The 18113-nt window shown below is 27.0% G+C and overlaps 1 protein-coding gene across 2 annotated transcripts in view; it reads left to right on the plus strand.

Annotated features, from left to right (window-relative positions):
- The window catches only part of LOC122632922, a 55856-nt gene that overhangs the window by 20210 nt on the left and 17533 nt on the right, over window positions 1-18113 (plus strand). For both annotated transcript variants that reach the window (XM_043820244.1, XM_043820245.1), the window contains 2 exons: window positions 16420-16546; window positions 17036-17206. In XM_043820244.1, coding sequence (XP_043676179.1) covers window positions 16435-16546; window positions 17036-17206 — 283 coding nt within the window. In that variant the 5' untranslated portion in view covers window positions 16420-16434. The remainder of the gene's footprint in view (window positions 1-16419; window positions 16547-17035; window positions 17207-18113) is intronic.

The raw sequence follows: 18113 nt of genomic DNA on the forward strand, positions 1-18113 counted from the left end.
CATTTGAATGGCCACACGCGAGACGAGTCGATCAAAGAAGTTCCGTACAGTTAGAAGCGATAATAATACATGGTGGGAACTTTCTTATTTACCGATGTATAAAATAACCAAAAAATAAAGAAATTACTCGTAAACAAAATGAACAAAAATTGACGTAATGTCGTTCCTTGATTTATATATACAATCTATTATATTAGTAATATATTAATCTTCAAAATTATTATTGACAATTGTATAGTGTATTAAAGCGATAATAAGCGATAATAAAATAAATAAAAAAATGAAATTCTTTCATTGAATCATTCTTAAATCATACGAATTAAAACTATATATAATCTCAAAACAATGAATCCCTCGTGACGTTATTATTGCTTCTTACTGTATCCACCTCCATACATACAGGCACACATACACACATACACACATACATACATACATATATAGTTCGTGTTAATTTTCAAAAGACGACCGTTTCGATATTACTTTGAACAGGCTGGAATTAATAAAGATTTCACGCTTGGCTGGATAACTCGTTTATACTCTCTCTTTCTCTCTCTTTCTCTCTCTCTCTCTCTCTCTCTCTCTCTCTCTCTCTCTCTTTCATTACGACAAAAAGAAAGAGGAAAGAATGGAAGCGAGAAGCGAATCTTGTAGCAGCCCGTAAATCTTTATGCTCGTAAAACTCCAAACGACGTGGACCAAGAACGACGACATTGGACGCATCTTAATCCGACTTTCGGGAACTCAACAACACTCTCTTTCTCTCTCTTTCTCTTGCTCTCCCTCTTTCTGGATTTGTTAATTAACGGCAAACAGAGTCATCTCTTCGACGCAATTTCTGCGTATCTTTGATTGAGCAATGTTCTGCTCGATCAAGATCAAAATGATAAGATAATATTGGTCGGAGTTTGAAAACCACGTCGTAACATTTGCATTTATTTGTAAAAATGGAGAAAGAAAGAAAAAAGAAGGAAAAATTTTTATACTGCATATAAGAATTTTTATTCGTATTATCATTTTTTTCTTTCTTTCTTTCTTTCTTTCTTTCTTTCTTTCTTTCTTTTTCGTTTTTGACACTCGATATACACGCAATCAATTTCTTTTTTAGTATTTTTGTTCGTGATCATTATTTTTATTTAATTAATCGATTTGCAAGTTTATCTTAAATATTCTAATCATAACAGTTAAAGATCATTAGTGGTTAATTTTATTTTGTAAATTATACCTTCTAAAACCGCATGAAATCTAACAGAAGTGCGAGTTTCGGTATCTATACGACCATTAAACGAATTGATTAGTATAAGAATATCTTAATGATTATTATAACACATTATCAATTTGAAATTTAAAAGATAAAATAGAAAAGGTGTATTCAACTTTAGTTAATTAAATACGAAAAACTTTGAAAAACGGGAGACATTTGTTCTCGAAGGAAAAAAAAGAAAGAGAAAGAAAGAAAGAAAAAAAATCTGCATAGAAAAATCTTGCATATCTTTTGATCGATAAAGAATCTCATGAATTTCAAATTTGGTTGAAGTAATGTTAAGACAAAAAATTCAAAAGAAAAAAAAATTAATTAATAAAAGTGACTAATAAAAAGACTAACTCTTTCGGGTTATTGAATAAACGAGTTTAATTCGAAGCAGCATAGGTATCAATGATGAAACTGATTATTATTGAATTATTTATATAAAGAATACGATTTCTTGGTATAAAAGAACCGTATTATAGATCGACGAAAATGCAGAATACATTTTTTTATAAGATATCCTAATTAAAGACTATTTATTCACAAATGACTGTAATTATATCGGTAGATTAGTGGAGCTAAAGAATACTAATGTGCATTAAACTGTTAAATAATCGATTATTTATGCCATTGAAATCCGAAATGATCGAATCGATTTGATATCGAATAATTTCGATATTAAATTGATATTAAATCGAATCTCTTTCCTCTTCTTTTTTTCTATCCCCCAATACGAAAAAAGAAATAAGTAGCATAATAAAATCTATATCAAGATTTTAGGTTCTCGACATAAATATTTCATTCATTTCATTAAATTTCAAAAAAAATATATATATATAAAGTAAATATAAATAAATATTAATATATAAATATAGATATATACATATATAGAAAGTATAATATAAAAAGTAAAATGATATATTAGAACAATTGGAAAAAAAATGTATTTATCCTTCTTTTTTCACTTTAAGCTGTATTTCAGTTTGAGAATAAAGATTTATAGATTAAAAACAGACGTGAGTTTCATATTTTGTTCGTATTATTTTTAGTTATAGATATAAAATTTATTGGAGTTTTTTCATGTTAAAAAATTTCTCGTTCATTCATCCACAGATTTCGTGAGTTATTCACAAGTTTCGTCATTATTATATATACATATACATACATATATACGTATATATGTATGTTGTATGTATGTACGTTCCGTTCAAACGAAAGGAAAGAAAGAGGAAAGAGAATTATAAAAATGATCGAAGAATCCTTAGTCGCTCTCCTCTGAGAACTATTTTCGATTTCTCTGAACGCTGTTGTAAATTTATTTATTTCGAAGTCCGATATGATATGTAATATATAAACGACGCCGTTCAGTCGGCTTGCTAGAAGGTAATAGACTCTCTACCATAATCGTAAATATCGTGATCGGCCTTTTCAAACGCAACATACAAAATGGCTTACTTGAAAAAAGTTAGAACATAAGACTTTTCTAACGATCATAAAATTGATGAATTAACATTAAACACGAATGTGTACGAAAAAAGAATGATGGGTACCAATAATCAATAATAAAATATTCAAGAATTTATACAACGTCGTAAGATCTATCATCTAATGTTTCTTCTAAGCAATTATAAATACTTTTTGTCTTCATCTTGTCTCTTTTTTTGTTTTTTTTTTTCTTTTTTGTTTTTATGAGCTAATCAGAAAAATAGTTTTCTTGATTAATCTCTAAGATAGTAAATAATTTTTTTTTCCTAATTATTGAGACAGCTCGATTAGAATGTAATGTAGTAATTTTAATTAGATATCATTTCTTATGGGAAAAATTTTTTAAATACGTTTAAAATATTTGATCTATCGAAAGTATCTTGATATGTCCTTTTCTTTGGAGCTAATTAGAAAAATAGTTATGTTGACTAATCTCTAAGATAGTAAATACTCGTTTCTTTTTCTAATTACTGGAATAGTTGGATTAGAATGAAATGTGGTATTTATAATCAGATATCATTTTTTAGGGTATTAATTTTTTCAGTATGTTTAACATATTCGATGTATCGAAAGTTTTCTGGTATGTGAAGTACGTTTTTTTTTCTGTAGCTAATTAGGAAAATATTCTTGCGACTAATCTCTAAGCTAGTAAATAGTTATTTTTTCTAATTACTGAGATAGCTGGATTAGAATGAAATGTGACATGTTTAATTGTATAGAATTTTTTAGGATTAACTATATTTATACATGATTTTGAATTCATTAATAATAAAATATTCAAGAATTCTTTTATACTATTTTTAGGATACATCGAAAATTTTTTCTATACGTAAGACATCTTTTTTTTTGTGTACTAACTTTTTTATTTAATTTAGGAAATAATCTTTCTTGTAATTTCTAAATCTATTGAACAATAATTCATACATGAAATATATTGAAATTTTTCTGACGTTTAAAACACTCTTGGATATTTACCTAATCGAGAATACAATAATCTGTAATAATTTATGATCTAACAAATACTCGTATCTTTCTAATTACTAAAAGATCAATTTAACAACAATAAAAAGAATTTCAACGATATATAATTTTATTGACTGTTAATTATTTACATATATATTCTTCTTATAGGGAATTGATTATAAAATATTATCGTAATATTATAAAATATTATCGAAAAATAATTTTTATAGAAACTTAACCGTTGCGTCGACCGATGTAGAAGTGTTACCTTTTTCATATCCCTCATTACCTAAATAATATACGATCCGAAATGAATTTCATTTTTATGAGTTTTTGTTAAATTTCTGATTCTATCGTACGAGATATTTCAACGATATGTTTCGTTCCTATATGTATACATGTACATATATACATAGATAAATACACACATACACACACACACACACACACACACACACACATATGCATACGTATATACATACGAGCACACTTTGGAAATAAACACGCGAATTCTCGAACGAGAACTGGCCACCATTCGGATTCCATCCCACAGCCATTAGCAAACGGCAGGGACGTAATAACAATTCCTCGAAAGTATCATGTTTACGAAAAAGGTTGATTGGGATCGCAAAATATCCTCGGGAACTCGTCTTCAAACCTATATTTTTCTCTCTTTCTCACATTTATTGAGAATTTACCGAAATTTCTCATCTCTCTTCCTCCTCCGTCTTTTCCTCCAACACCATCACTACCATTACCACCATCACCACCAGCAACTCCTCCACCACCACCGTCTCCCTCATTACTATATCCACTTCGTATTTTTATGAATATCACGAGGACTCTCTTTGATCGTAGCCGTTTTATATAAATCCGTTCTTCATAATTTCGTTTATGACGCGGCAACCATCAAATTATCTTGCGCGAAGCGGCACCTTTCTTCTTATCTCTCTTTCTTTCTCTCTTTCTCTCTCTATATATACATATATCTATCTTTCTTTATCTTCCCCTATTTTCATTTTACTTTGTTTTTTCTTCTCTTCGAGTGAAATGTTTTTCTCTCTCTTTTTTTTTTTTTTTGCAACGATTGGTGCGAGTTTTAACACCTTCTTGGCAAGCAAAAGACATAAAAAATCATCTTTTGTTTATATTCTTTTTTTTTATCTAATTTTAGAAGTATAAAATCATTGTATGTATTTATGGAGGAGATTGGGTTTTGAAGGTTTGACCTTTCATGGTGTTTCTTCTTTTATTTTATATTTCTTTCTTTTTTCTTTTCATTAATTGGTATTAATAATATAGGTATAAGATATACAATTATTACTTAGTTTATTAGGACTTAATTATTATGTATTTTAGAGTGCATTATATAATATTATACATATATATATAATGTTTTTTAGATTAATATAATATTATGTATTAATAATAGATGTTTCTTATATATTACATAGTATATAAAAAATACGTATCTAGATATACAACAAATTTTTTTGAGTTAAATAATTTTTTGTTTCAAATCTAACAATTTAGTATCTTATTTTGGATAAATACATATCTAAAAAAAAAGCAGTTTATCAAATTATCTCGAATAATAATCGTAAATGCCATTAGTCCGTTCCGGCTGATCAAGGAAATGATATATAGAGTTGTCGATAGGGGTAATAAAAAGTGGAGAGACATAGCAATGACTACCGAACGAAGAAAGTCATTGGTACATACATAAATAATTTAATTTGAAAGCTAACATGAGAGAATGGAAATGAACCACAAACATATGCAAGACTCGTTTATCGATATTATTTAATTTATTGGATTTCGTTTTCTTTTTTTTTTTTCTTGTTTATTTCGAAAGATACACATTCGTCCCATGAATATTACGAATATAATTGATTAAATAATTTCAGTATAAATTTCTATATTTGTTATATTTATAAGAATTTATAAAATAATTTATAATGAAATTATCTCTTTTGCCTAATGAAATCATTAGAAAATTCTAAGGATCATAAAGATACAGATTTGTAATTTTAATATAATTTTCATATTGAAACAATTTGATATTAACATAAACATTTTAATTTTTTAAATTCGAGTAAAAAAGAAAACGCAATTTTAATTAAAATTTTCGTTTACTAGAAAATTTTGAAATCTCAAATCAATTTTAATTTATATTACGTATTAAGTTTGTTTAAGAAAATAATCCTATTAGATGTGTCGAAATAAAATATTATAATATCGGTATAATCAAAACTATCGACAAACGACGAACTATGGACGAACTTTTCTAAGTATATAGATAGTACAACTTTCCAAAGTAGTAACGTAACGTATGAAAGTACATGATAAATGCTTTGAGATGAATGAACGAGGATGAAACTTTTCAAAGATTTCAATTTTTCAAAAGAAGTAAAAGTTTATACGACTGTACAAAAGATTCCATCGAAAAATAATAAAATTTTACAAAATGGCACAATTACAAAATAGATATGTGACGTTTGTTTAATTAAAAAGAAAATAACCCACACACATACACACATAAGCGAATACAAAGAATTATCTGTATACCGTAAAAGAAACGTTTCAAAAGATAATAGAAATATTTTTCTTGTCGATATTTCTTCATTTCACTTACCACAAGAAATTTTCTCGTTAACTCAAACAACGTGGTTTTCCAACTATCAAACTTACAATTCTCCTATTATGATGTAATGTTGATTATCATATTAATAACAGGTGTTTTATTAAAACGTATCTAGAGACCACAGTTATTTCGAATTCATTCTAATTATATACAGTCAAATTAACAATCTTCTAGTCATACATAGTTAAGAGTATTCGTATACTTTTGTGGTACGAATTATAAGCTTGTACTTTACCGTTCATCCTTTTAAATCATAAATCGGATATATATATATATATTAATATATAGATAGTTACACAAAAAATTCTTGTACATATACACTAATTTAATGAATTTTAATTTATTGAATTTTCGAGAATATTTCAAAGATCGAAACATATATTATTATACCGTAATTTTTTAATTTATATATTGTCATTCGATTATTAATTGCTAGTAATGTAATAAACATGATAATAATAATAATAATAATAATAATAATAATAATAATATTAATAATAATCAATTTCAATATATTCTCTCAAAATATTAAATATTATAATAATAAGAAATAGTATGATGCAAATTAATAATAAATAATATTTTTTGATAAATTAAAAAAATTTTCATTCCCAAATAAAAAAAAACCAACAAATAATTTTAAAAAATATCAAGAAACTTGACAAGAATGCATTTCTATAATGTTCACGTGCTGTTGCGTTGAAAATCATGCGAAGCATTCTTCAAACAGCCGTGTAATAATCATAACGAATGGACAAAATTTACTTTGTTCTTTTCCTTTTTCTGTTTTTTTTTTTTTTACAAATAACATAAAATGAATAAAAACAAACTATTTTATATTTGTATAGCAAATAATAAATTTTTATAATAAATAATACAAAGAATAAAATATATATATTGCAATAATAATAACGCATAATATAGTAAGAATAATAAATATTATAGTAATATATGAGAAATATAATGATAATAATAATAATAACAGATAATATAATACAAATTAATAATAGATAATATTTTTTAACAAATTTAGGAAATAAAATAAAAATTTTTCATTCTAATATCGAAACACGTAGGATCACATTACATTAAACACATAGTTCCGTTTTAAAAGCGATGAACCACAAGAAGAAAGTTTTTTATTTTTTTTTATATATATGTATATATATAGACACCGATTTCATAGTTTGTTTTTGTCTTCTAAACGGATTCACTGATGTATCACGATAATATGGCTCGTGCTAGCTTGACGCCATCGTCCGATTGATGAGAGGCAGTTATAAGATTCCTTTCTTGCTTGTTCTTCCTCTTCCTTATCTACTTTTTTACCATAGTATGGAATTTACTCGTGTTTCCATCAACGTCTAATATATCTTAGCTCAACAATAAGACGTCAAATCAATTATATTCATTGTCTAATTATTTTTCTTGGTGAATTATTTAATAGAAAATGAAAAACCCATATGATCTAGAATAATTTAATTATCACATAATTTCATAACATACATTTATGTGTGCTATTATTGCATAAATAATTAAACAAATATTTTACAATTAAATAATCAATCTCTCATTTGTTATTGATCATATACATTTTAATATAATAAGATATATTTCTTCTAATATCTCATTTTTATCTAAGAAATTATGAAAATTAATAAATATTATATAAGTACACGTATATACATGACTAAAAAAAAATTTAATTATAATATACCTAATAAATTAAAAAATAGAAATAACTAAACGAGGGGTAGAAGGAGAGGCGTTTAGTTGGAGGGGGATATTTAAAGAAAATATCAAATCTAATTTGCTATCGAATTTCTACGTAAGAATATATGATGGATAATTAACGTTAGAACGTATTCTGTTAATGAAGAGAAAAGTCATCGGACATTTAGTTCCAAGTTTTACTTGGAAATGACATAAAATGGTGTCTGTGAGAAAATTATTAGCGAAAGGTGTCTTCGTTAGAAGTTCGCACTGTAAACTACGCGAGTAAAACTCGAGACCGTTCTAGCCGTTCGACTCTTGGACAATAAGAAGGAACTCGAATTACCTTCTGTTGCTTGCGAAACCGCAAGCTTGTCCCATGAAACGACGAAGACGACGAGGATAATTGAAGGGAATTTATTAAACTGACAACGTGACTCATGCCAACTTCTTTGAATTTCTTTGAGAAAAAAAAAGTAAAATTATAAAAAAAAAAAAAAACAAAAAAAAATTATATAAAAATAGGAAAGAAAACGGTTTCAGTTGTTAGCCAGACGAAAAGAAAAAAGAGTAATTTCATTCAGTTTTACTTATATATACAATATTTGTCTTTATAATTAATTATTATGACTATTTGATCGCTATAACGTGAAGTTTCTTTATATATGTTGATTGATATTTCGTTTAAAAATAATATGATAAATTTGAATAAAAATATTTGATTATGTTGGAAATTATTTGATAAGTATTTGAATGATCAGAAACATTTGAAACGTAGAACGAAATACTTTTGTACAATAATTCTTATTCGATAATTGAATATATTTATAATCATTTTTTAATAAATAATTGATAAAGAAAAAATAAATTATATAATAAAAATATTATATTATTATCTTTGATAATATTAAACATATCTAAAATTCTTATTCTATTGAATAATTATAAATAATTTAAATAAATCAAATAAATGTTTAATTTTTTTTCAAATTTCATTTAACTGTAAATTCGAATGTTTATATATATATATATACATATATACATATAATAAAGGGGTATGTGTGTGGTATAATATATATAGTTAAAACTTTTTCAAGGACGATGAACGAGCGTGTCGGACGCTTAGGCACGACTTAGAAGATAATACCATCGCTTAGGGCATCCGATTTATTCGTAATCCTCTTGACGACGAGAGAACATGCGTTTAGGTGCGCTCAGCTGCACTCAGCTGCACTTAAATGTACTTAGATCTACACTTAACTATTTTTAACTATAATTCTTCTGTGCATTTTCCTATTTGAAATTGGTTATTTTCTCTTCTTCCGTTATTAGCTATTGACAAAGTTTGAACATAAACATTAGATTTCAATTTTGTTAGATTTCGTGAACAAATACGTTTATTTAACATACTTGTATTATTACTAGAAAAAAAAGAACAATACATTTGTATTTTAACATTTGTTATATTATTATATTTATAGTATTAGTTAACAATTTTTTTCTATCTAAACGAAAGCTTTTGTATTGTTCTTAGCTCTAGAAAGTTAAAAATTAATATTCGATAAATTACAAATTCGAGTTCCGTTTTTTCTTGTTTTTATTTCTTTTTTATGGGGATTAGAAACGAAATTAATGAATTAGATGCACAGTTTGATTTCCTTAAACAGATTTCAAAAGATCCGTTCTCTCTCTCTCTCTCTCCCTCTTACACACACACACATATAAAAAGTTTATAGGCATTGAACACCTGTCTCTAGGATTTATTTCGATGAATGATTCGTATATTTTCGATTATTCTTTGTGACAAATATATACATATACATATACATATAGATATCTATCTATACAAAGTATATGGCATTGGACATAACGAAAATTGAGTGCGAAAGATGAATGAACTCGAGACGAGAACAGATTTCGTTCAAAGCGTAGCCTTCTCATGTCTTTCTGCTTTCTAATTACTACATGACACTTTTTTACTTTTCAATATATACACACATTATAATAATCTACATATAAATTATATATATATATAAAATGTACCTGATATATGATAACAATATAATAACATAATCAATATAAAAAAATTATAGTATATTATAAATTAAAAAATTATAGTATAATATAATGATATGAATATGATACATATATTTAATATTTATATAATATATATGTATATATAAATAAAATAACAATGAATATATATATATATGTGTGTGTGTGTGTGTGTGTGTGTATGTGTTATTTATATAAGATATAAACGAGAAATTCTCAGCTTAAAAATAAACGATAAAAAGTGATAAAAATCTAGGAAGGGAGAAAAATAGTCGGTACTAATTTTTGCTCAGTGTATAGGTGGCATACAAACAGAGACCATCCGTTTATTGACCAAACCGTTCGTTCTTCGAGCTATATACATACAAGACGTCTTTCTCGAGCGTACTTCAAAGTCGATCTTAACACGAGTCTTTCTCACTTCGTTTGCCTACACATATTGTTTATAAAATTGAAGAGAGAAAGGAAACTCTTTACTTTCCTCAGTGCTTCTTAAAATTTTCCTTAGACAATGAAAGTAGGTGAAATTATGATAAAATTCAAACGGGACTATCATTATTATACTTCTCTTATATATTTTGTCTGTTTGTTCATTTATTTATTTTTTTCTTTTTTACTCTATCTCTCTATCTTTTTTTTCTCGAACATATTTTTCTCTTCTTCTTTTTTTATTTTTCCTTTTTTCTTAGTTCACTATCGTCATATACTTAACGGTCGTACTTAATCGAGTACAAGCAGTATGTTGATCGAAAAGATCGTGATTTAAAAAAGAAATTGTAAAAAATCGATTTTTGTTCATTAACTTATCGTGATAATCACAGAGAAATGATGCAAGTTCAGAGACGATGAGATTCCATGTCGTCGGATGAAACTTTAATCAAGCAAATTGTCGTTAGCATCCCAATAATGATGACTATTAAATAGCGGCTATTAATCAAACGATTTCGAAGACGTATCATATAATTTGTAAGTTAAAACAGTAAGTTTCAAACTTTTTAAACGAATTCCTTTACTCTTATTTATATAAATTTTATTTAAAAAGAATTCTGTTTTGTTTCTCTTTTTTTTTTTCTTTTTAGACATTACTAATTCTACGATTCTATGCGAAACAAATTCTCTATGTACGTGTTATAATACGTAAAATTAAATTATTAATTTTTATATAACAACACGTAACTAGAATATAATATCAAATAAAAATATTTGATTACACACACACACATATATATATAACACATTATCATCTTGTGATTGGACACGCCCTACAATTTGAAGATCACAGTTTTCAAAATAAAATAATAAGAAGCTAATAAGGTAAAAAGAGGCGAACTAATTAAAGATTATATGAAATAAAAAAAAAGAATACAACAAGGAAAAAAAAAGAGAAAAAGAAAAGAAAAAGAAATAAAACAAGAAAGAAAAATATAGGAGGATAGGGACGGATGAGTCGACTGAAAATGAGCTGAAAATGCAAGAAGAAGTCCGCCGTACGAGTTCATTGGCATCGATTTCGAACGAACGATAATGATCGGCCGATTTTGCATGTGCAACCGTTAAATATCGTGTTTGAGCTCATTTACATACTTATCCTTCGCGGCTCGTTCTTGCACTTGCACTTAAGCTTCGGTGCAGTGCGTATTCTCGACCATACTTATTATAATTTACCGATTCCTCCAAAATCCACCTTTTTAATTTTTTATTTTATATGAATTTCTCTCTTGCTCTCTTTATCTCTTTCTCTCTCTCTCTCTCTCTCTCTTTCTTTCTCTCTCTGCTTCTATATCTCTGTATTTTTCTTGCCAAAAGTAAACATTTTATTTACATACATTTCAAATTAAAAACAAATAATGTTAAAAAGAATTTACGAGTAAGTGTTATATATATATATTTTTTTTTCTTTTCTCATATTAAATTTTTATTAACAAAATTTTGCTTTAAATAATTCCAATTTTTTAATAAAAATAAAATATTAATAACCATCTATCTCTTTCCATCTATTTTCATTTCTGTCTTCATGAAAAATTTGAAATATTATAGATCTAACCTTGTTAAAATAACAATTTAAATTATTTATAAGTTTGACTTTCTTTATTAATTAACTTTTATCCAAATAGTAACCGTATAATTTTATTTAATTAATAAAAAAAAAGAAAAAAGAAAAGAAAAAAATAGAAAAAAAATGTCAGGCGTATCGACGACAAGAAGAGACAAAAGTTTGTTCTTCTTCTTATTCTTTTTTTTTTTCTTATGAAGTTTAACTTGATAGAAATGAAATGAAAGAAAAGAAACGAAAGGATAGGCGTAGGTAGAAGTCTCTCTTGAATTAATAGAATGGCCTTCTCAAGAGCACGGTGCCATCTTCGGTATGTACATACAACGAGATCTCTCGAGCGAGTAGATTCGTGGAACGTCTAACGGTGAGCGCATTGTTCTACGTCGTTGGATAAATCTGTCAAACTCTTTTTGGATAATATGTGGTATAACGATGAGAGGTGAAAGAAGAAGAATCGGAGAAACATCGTGTAATGTAATCGAATCTTATACGGTTCACTCAAAGAGTAGGTATACTTAATATATAATGACGTTAAAAACTATTCGCTAGAGTTAGAGTTCCTTTAAATTATTTGTAATAATTTTTTTTTTTAATGAATTAATTTTTTTATTATTGTTCAGATCATAGATTATCGATGCCGTGTGATAAATTGATAAGAGATATTTCTCAACAGATGTGATCGATTTTTTTAGATATTGATATTAAATGAATTGAATTAGAATCTTTGTTTTTTTTTTTTTATCAGAAAGATGACGTAAACATTCAATTAATATTTTCACATTGAATAATGAACAATAAGATAAATAAAAATGAAATTCCCTTTTATTATCGTACGTAATATTGTATAATACTTTTATTAAATTTATATTATTTATACGAATCTTAGTTTAGTCAAATATTTTTTGAAGTCGCTGTATTCTTACTTAAAGAAGATACATAACTGGCCACGAAACTCGAAATTCCAGCGGTCGGAACATTTTTCAGATCCCTTAAGGTGATCGTAATTCTTAATTTTTATGAACGACCGGTCATCGATTGAATCTGACGTCCTATTGGTCGTAAGTTTGCATGCAATGTACTTACCTTTGATCGGTTTCAAGGATAAGATAAAGAGAAATTTGCATTCATAATGTTAAGAAGCACAAGTATCTTGTTATGTCATTTTACGAGTAACTCGAATGCCAATCGATTTATACTCTTAGTTTCTGAAAATGATCGATATCATATACAACCATAATCTATATGTTTACTATGTAACATGTTATAAGATTAAAGAAAAAAAAAGCAAATTAAAAAAAAAATTATCACACAATTTTATTCGCATGTGTTGCTTTATAAAAAAAATAAATAAATAAATAAATAAATAAAAAAGAAAATTAAAAGCTTCATTAACAAAATGAAGTGATACGAATGTGCGAAAAATTTCTAAGTGATTTTAAACATCAATCACTCTTTTTCGAGGGGGTTTGGTTAATTTTTCTTTTCTTTTCCTTTTTCTTTTTTCTTTTTTTTTTACATTGTAAAATTACAAGTCTAGAAATGTTGTTTTAATCTGTACAAAAAAAAAAGTTAATTCGTAGAGATCCCAAAAAGAGTAAATTGATTTTTTGAAAAATCATCCAAGAACTTTTGAACCAGCCTGTATTAGTATATAACACATATACGCCCACACGCATATTTCTTAAAGAAATGATAGTCAGAATTACAATCATAAAAATTGGAATGTTTTGAACTCATTTTATATGATTAAACTGTCATTGTCATATTTTCAAATGACGGATTATTAAGGTATTGCAATTTCTTCTGATTCTCCTCTTCTTGAAAGAGTATAAAAAGATAAAAAGATAAGAAGAAAACGAATGAAAATCCTTTTTAAGTCCTCCTTCTGTCCTTCACGTTGACAAGCAGACCCTTTACACTTCCTTCAAGGTTTTATCCTGAGTGGCAGGCAAGTGTTTTTGCGGTATGGTTTAATTCGACTTTTGAAACGCGGAAAGAGAGAGAGATAGAGAAAGAAAAGGAGGGAAGGGGAAAGAAAGAGAGAGGAAAGAGAGAGAGAGAGAGAGAGAGGAAGGAAGAAAGAAAGCATTTCTCTTACCTTTCTATCGTCTTATTTTATTTTTTCGTCGAAAGATGAGAAGAGAGCGTTGATGATATCACTTGGAAGAAGAACGAGCTTGAAGATGGTACGTGTTTGATGATAACAAGACACACTTCTTGTCAGAACTACTCTGACAGTATATTAAAAATTATTTATCGTCCTTTTAACACATGGTTTTGCAAATTTCCTCTTTATAATTTATAATAAAGGAGAATAAAAATCTCGCGATTTACAATAATTATTAATGGATTGATAATTAATCTTTATTTTTTTTTTTTGTATTTAAGTTCGAAGAACTTTTATTCTATTTCGAAAGAAAAAGAGATTCATAAATTTATTTGCGAAAAGAAAAACAAGAGGAAGAAAGAAAAAAATAAAAAAGAGAAACGTGAAGTACACTGTCATGAAGTTAAGCAAGCAGAGTCGCGGCATGACAAGTTCCTGGCTTATAAATTTTCACGAATGTTGTCAGATTTATTGTACGAAATTTTGTCATTTCTTTTTCAGTACAGCAGACTCAATGATAAATGTTTATATATGTACGTATATATGTATGTATGTATATATTATATATATATATATATAAAAATGTTGTATTTGGATTACGTTAATACGTTAATAATTGCAAGAGAAGAAATTGTTTCAATTCGTTGCTTGGAATATTCTTGGTTTTCTTTCTTTTTTATTTTACTTTATTTTATTTTCTTATCGTGAATTTAAAAATATGTTTAAAAAAAAAAAAAGAATGAAATACATATTACAAAAAGATATTAATTACTTTTTATAATATGTTATATATTTTTATAACTACGTAAAATAAATCGATCGATTGAGAATTAATTTCTGTTTTATATATTATCATAATGCAATTGTCTTGTTATTTTAACACGAAGAAGTATATTTGATGAATCGAAAGTTTGGGAAACACTGCTTTAAAGATACGTGAACGAATTTAAAAGGATAATATTGGTCTCGTAGAAACTGATTCGTAACTCTGGTGATTAATCGACTCATCCTCGGTAACCGAATGGCAAAGCCAGAAAAAGATATATAATAGCAAAAAGATGTTCAAAAGTTACAGCACGTGCGGGAGCATTAATTAGCAAAGTATCGGAATCTCTCAAGAGTATTTTGATGAGAAAGAGAGAAAGAGATAGAATTACAAGTTCGTCTTCCGGGACTTGTTCTGTCGGTTGCGACGTACAAAGAAGGAACATTTTTCGAATTCTCTTGCCCGAATTAATTTCTTGTTCTTACTTAATACGATTCTTCGTAAAATCATTAGTTAATTATTTTTAAATCTCATTTTCGACTGCAAATAATTAAATTGAAAAAAATTTGTCTTCTCTCCTTTTTCTTTCTTTCGTTTCTCTTTCTTTTCTTTCGAAATTTATTTCGTCGCTATTTTTGTAATTCTTTTCTTTCTTTCTCTCTCTCTTTTTTAAATACTTGAAAGAATTGATTTCTATAGTACAGAGAAATAACGTTTTATAAAATCTAATGGATTTTATTATGATGAAATTTACGTAATTTGTAATAATAATAAAAGAATCATCCATCGTTTAATAAATTATGAAATATTTTGAAACAATAATATTATTGCAGTCGCACATAATATTAATTTAAATTTTACAAATTCTATGACTTAATGAAATCTTTCAGTTCTTGATTGATGGAAAACAAAAAATACATAAAGAAATTGATAGGTGTTGGCGTGAAATTGTCACGTGGAGGCGAGTAAAATAAGATAGTTGTATGGGGGCCAGCAAACGTCATATAAAAATCGACATCCTTTACACCTTTTTCACGTAGAAGGAATTAAAGTGCAACGTAATCGAAAGAGACGATTTCGAGGATTTATCGATCGTTAAAGAAGTCTTCATGTGCGTGTGCCATCATCCCTCTCTCTTTCTCTCTTTTTCTCTTTCTCTTTCTCTGTCTGTCTTTCATGTTTCATTCGAAGCCTCCAGCCTTCTCGCCAAAAGAAATTTATGTTTCTTTTTATACCTTCTTCTTACTTATTTTTGTCTGCATTTTTGTTCTTCTTTTTTATTTAATTATTATTATTTCTTTAATTATTTTTTTCTTTTTCTTTTTCTATTCATTTTTCTTTTTCTTTTTCACTTTCTCTATCTCTCTCTCTTTTTTTTTTTCAGAATGCAGCGAGTAAAATGCGTCTTCTAGCGCTCGTTTTAACGAGCCTCTTCGACCTTCTACGTTTCGCTCATGGCCAGGAATTTATGGTTACCAGACATTCCGATGGGGACATCTTCACGCTCGAAGGTGATCATAATTTATGTTGATATATTATGTTATTTGCAACGAAGTTTAAAAAATAACGTTAATTATCAGTATAAATATATTGTTTTATCATTATATTAATTGTTAACATGTGTCCACTTACATTTAACTTAGTTTTTTTTACTATTAATTAATTCAACACAAATTTAATCTTATCTCTGTAAAAATGACAAAGTATAGAAAATATTATAATTATTAATTTTTAAATGACACGAAAAAAATTTGTTAATATATAAACTTGTTAAATAATTATTAAAAATTAATTTCCAAACAAATTTTATTTATTCTAGAGATAAACAATTTGATGTTACATTCTTGTATTATTTTTTTCTTCTTTTTAACTGTTCCAATTATCGATACGTATACGAATTTTTAATAAAGTGCTTCAATTGGTAAAGCCAATGTTCCGATACACGTCCAAGGGTATAACTATCTTTCACTGAGGAGTATAATTTATGTTTCTCTTGGTAGGTTCATGTACAGAGACTTGTACAGTGCTCAGCAGCGGAACCGCCAGATCTTTATCCAGCAATCCTTCGACGTTAACTCTTCCACCATTCAACACTTCCTGTTCCTGTCAATGCAACAACAGTCTACCAATTTTCCGAGAAGATCTTCAAATTTGTGTCAACGATATCTATGGTGAGTTAGAATCTTCACGTATCAAAAAAAAAAAAAAAGATAAAAAAGAAAGAAATATAATTGCATATCCTAAGATGCAATTTAAATGCATCGTTGCAACTTCCATGACAACTATATTTATATCACTTATATAATTTTTTCTAATTACGTGACTCACACAATCAGAAGATCTGCAAATTTGTGTCAACGATATCTGTGATGAGTTAAAATCTTCATGTATCTTAAAAAAAAAAAAAAAGAGAGAAAGAAAAAATAGAAGATAAATATAATCGTACACGATTGAAATGCGATTTAAATGCATCGTTGCATTTTTGAGACAAAAAAAAATAATATTTTATCATCTCATTTTTTATTTTCCTTCTATTTTCAAATATACCAAAGATGCAACTTGTCCTAATTATATGATTCACATATTTCGACAATAAAGAACAAATATAATTACATATCATAAAATGTAATGCAAATGCATCGTAATATCGTCGAGAAGAAAATACATTATCGAAATTAAATTAATTTTATTATACGATTTATACATTAAATATATTTAATAAACTCGTAAAACGGTTAAATATGGAAATAATATATCTGTACGATTATATTCGACAATATAATCATTCGATATTATAAATTTCAGCATTACTTCATTTATATTGATCGACGATGATCATTTTATAGTAATCAAAATATATATACATACATATATGAACACACATACATGTATATATGTATATATATCTGTATTTAACTGACGTCTTTCGAGAAAGATATATTCATTCACTAATAAATGATTTATTATATGGAACGTCATGCTAAAAGTCTCCTGGTACACATGTGTTTATTATCATGTTTATGTGAGTACACGCGAGAGTTGAATTCAAAGGCTCTTTTGCGCACGGTCCCTTTTTCG

The sequence above is a fragment of the Vespula pensylvanica genome, chromosome 11 (assembly GCF_014466175.1).
Source record: "Vespula pensylvanica isolate Volc-1 chromosome 11, ASM1446617v1, whole genome shotgun sequence".
Classification (NCBI taxonomy): domain Eukaryota; kingdom Metazoa; phylum Arthropoda; class Insecta; order Hymenoptera; family Vespidae; genus Vespula; species Vespula pensylvanica.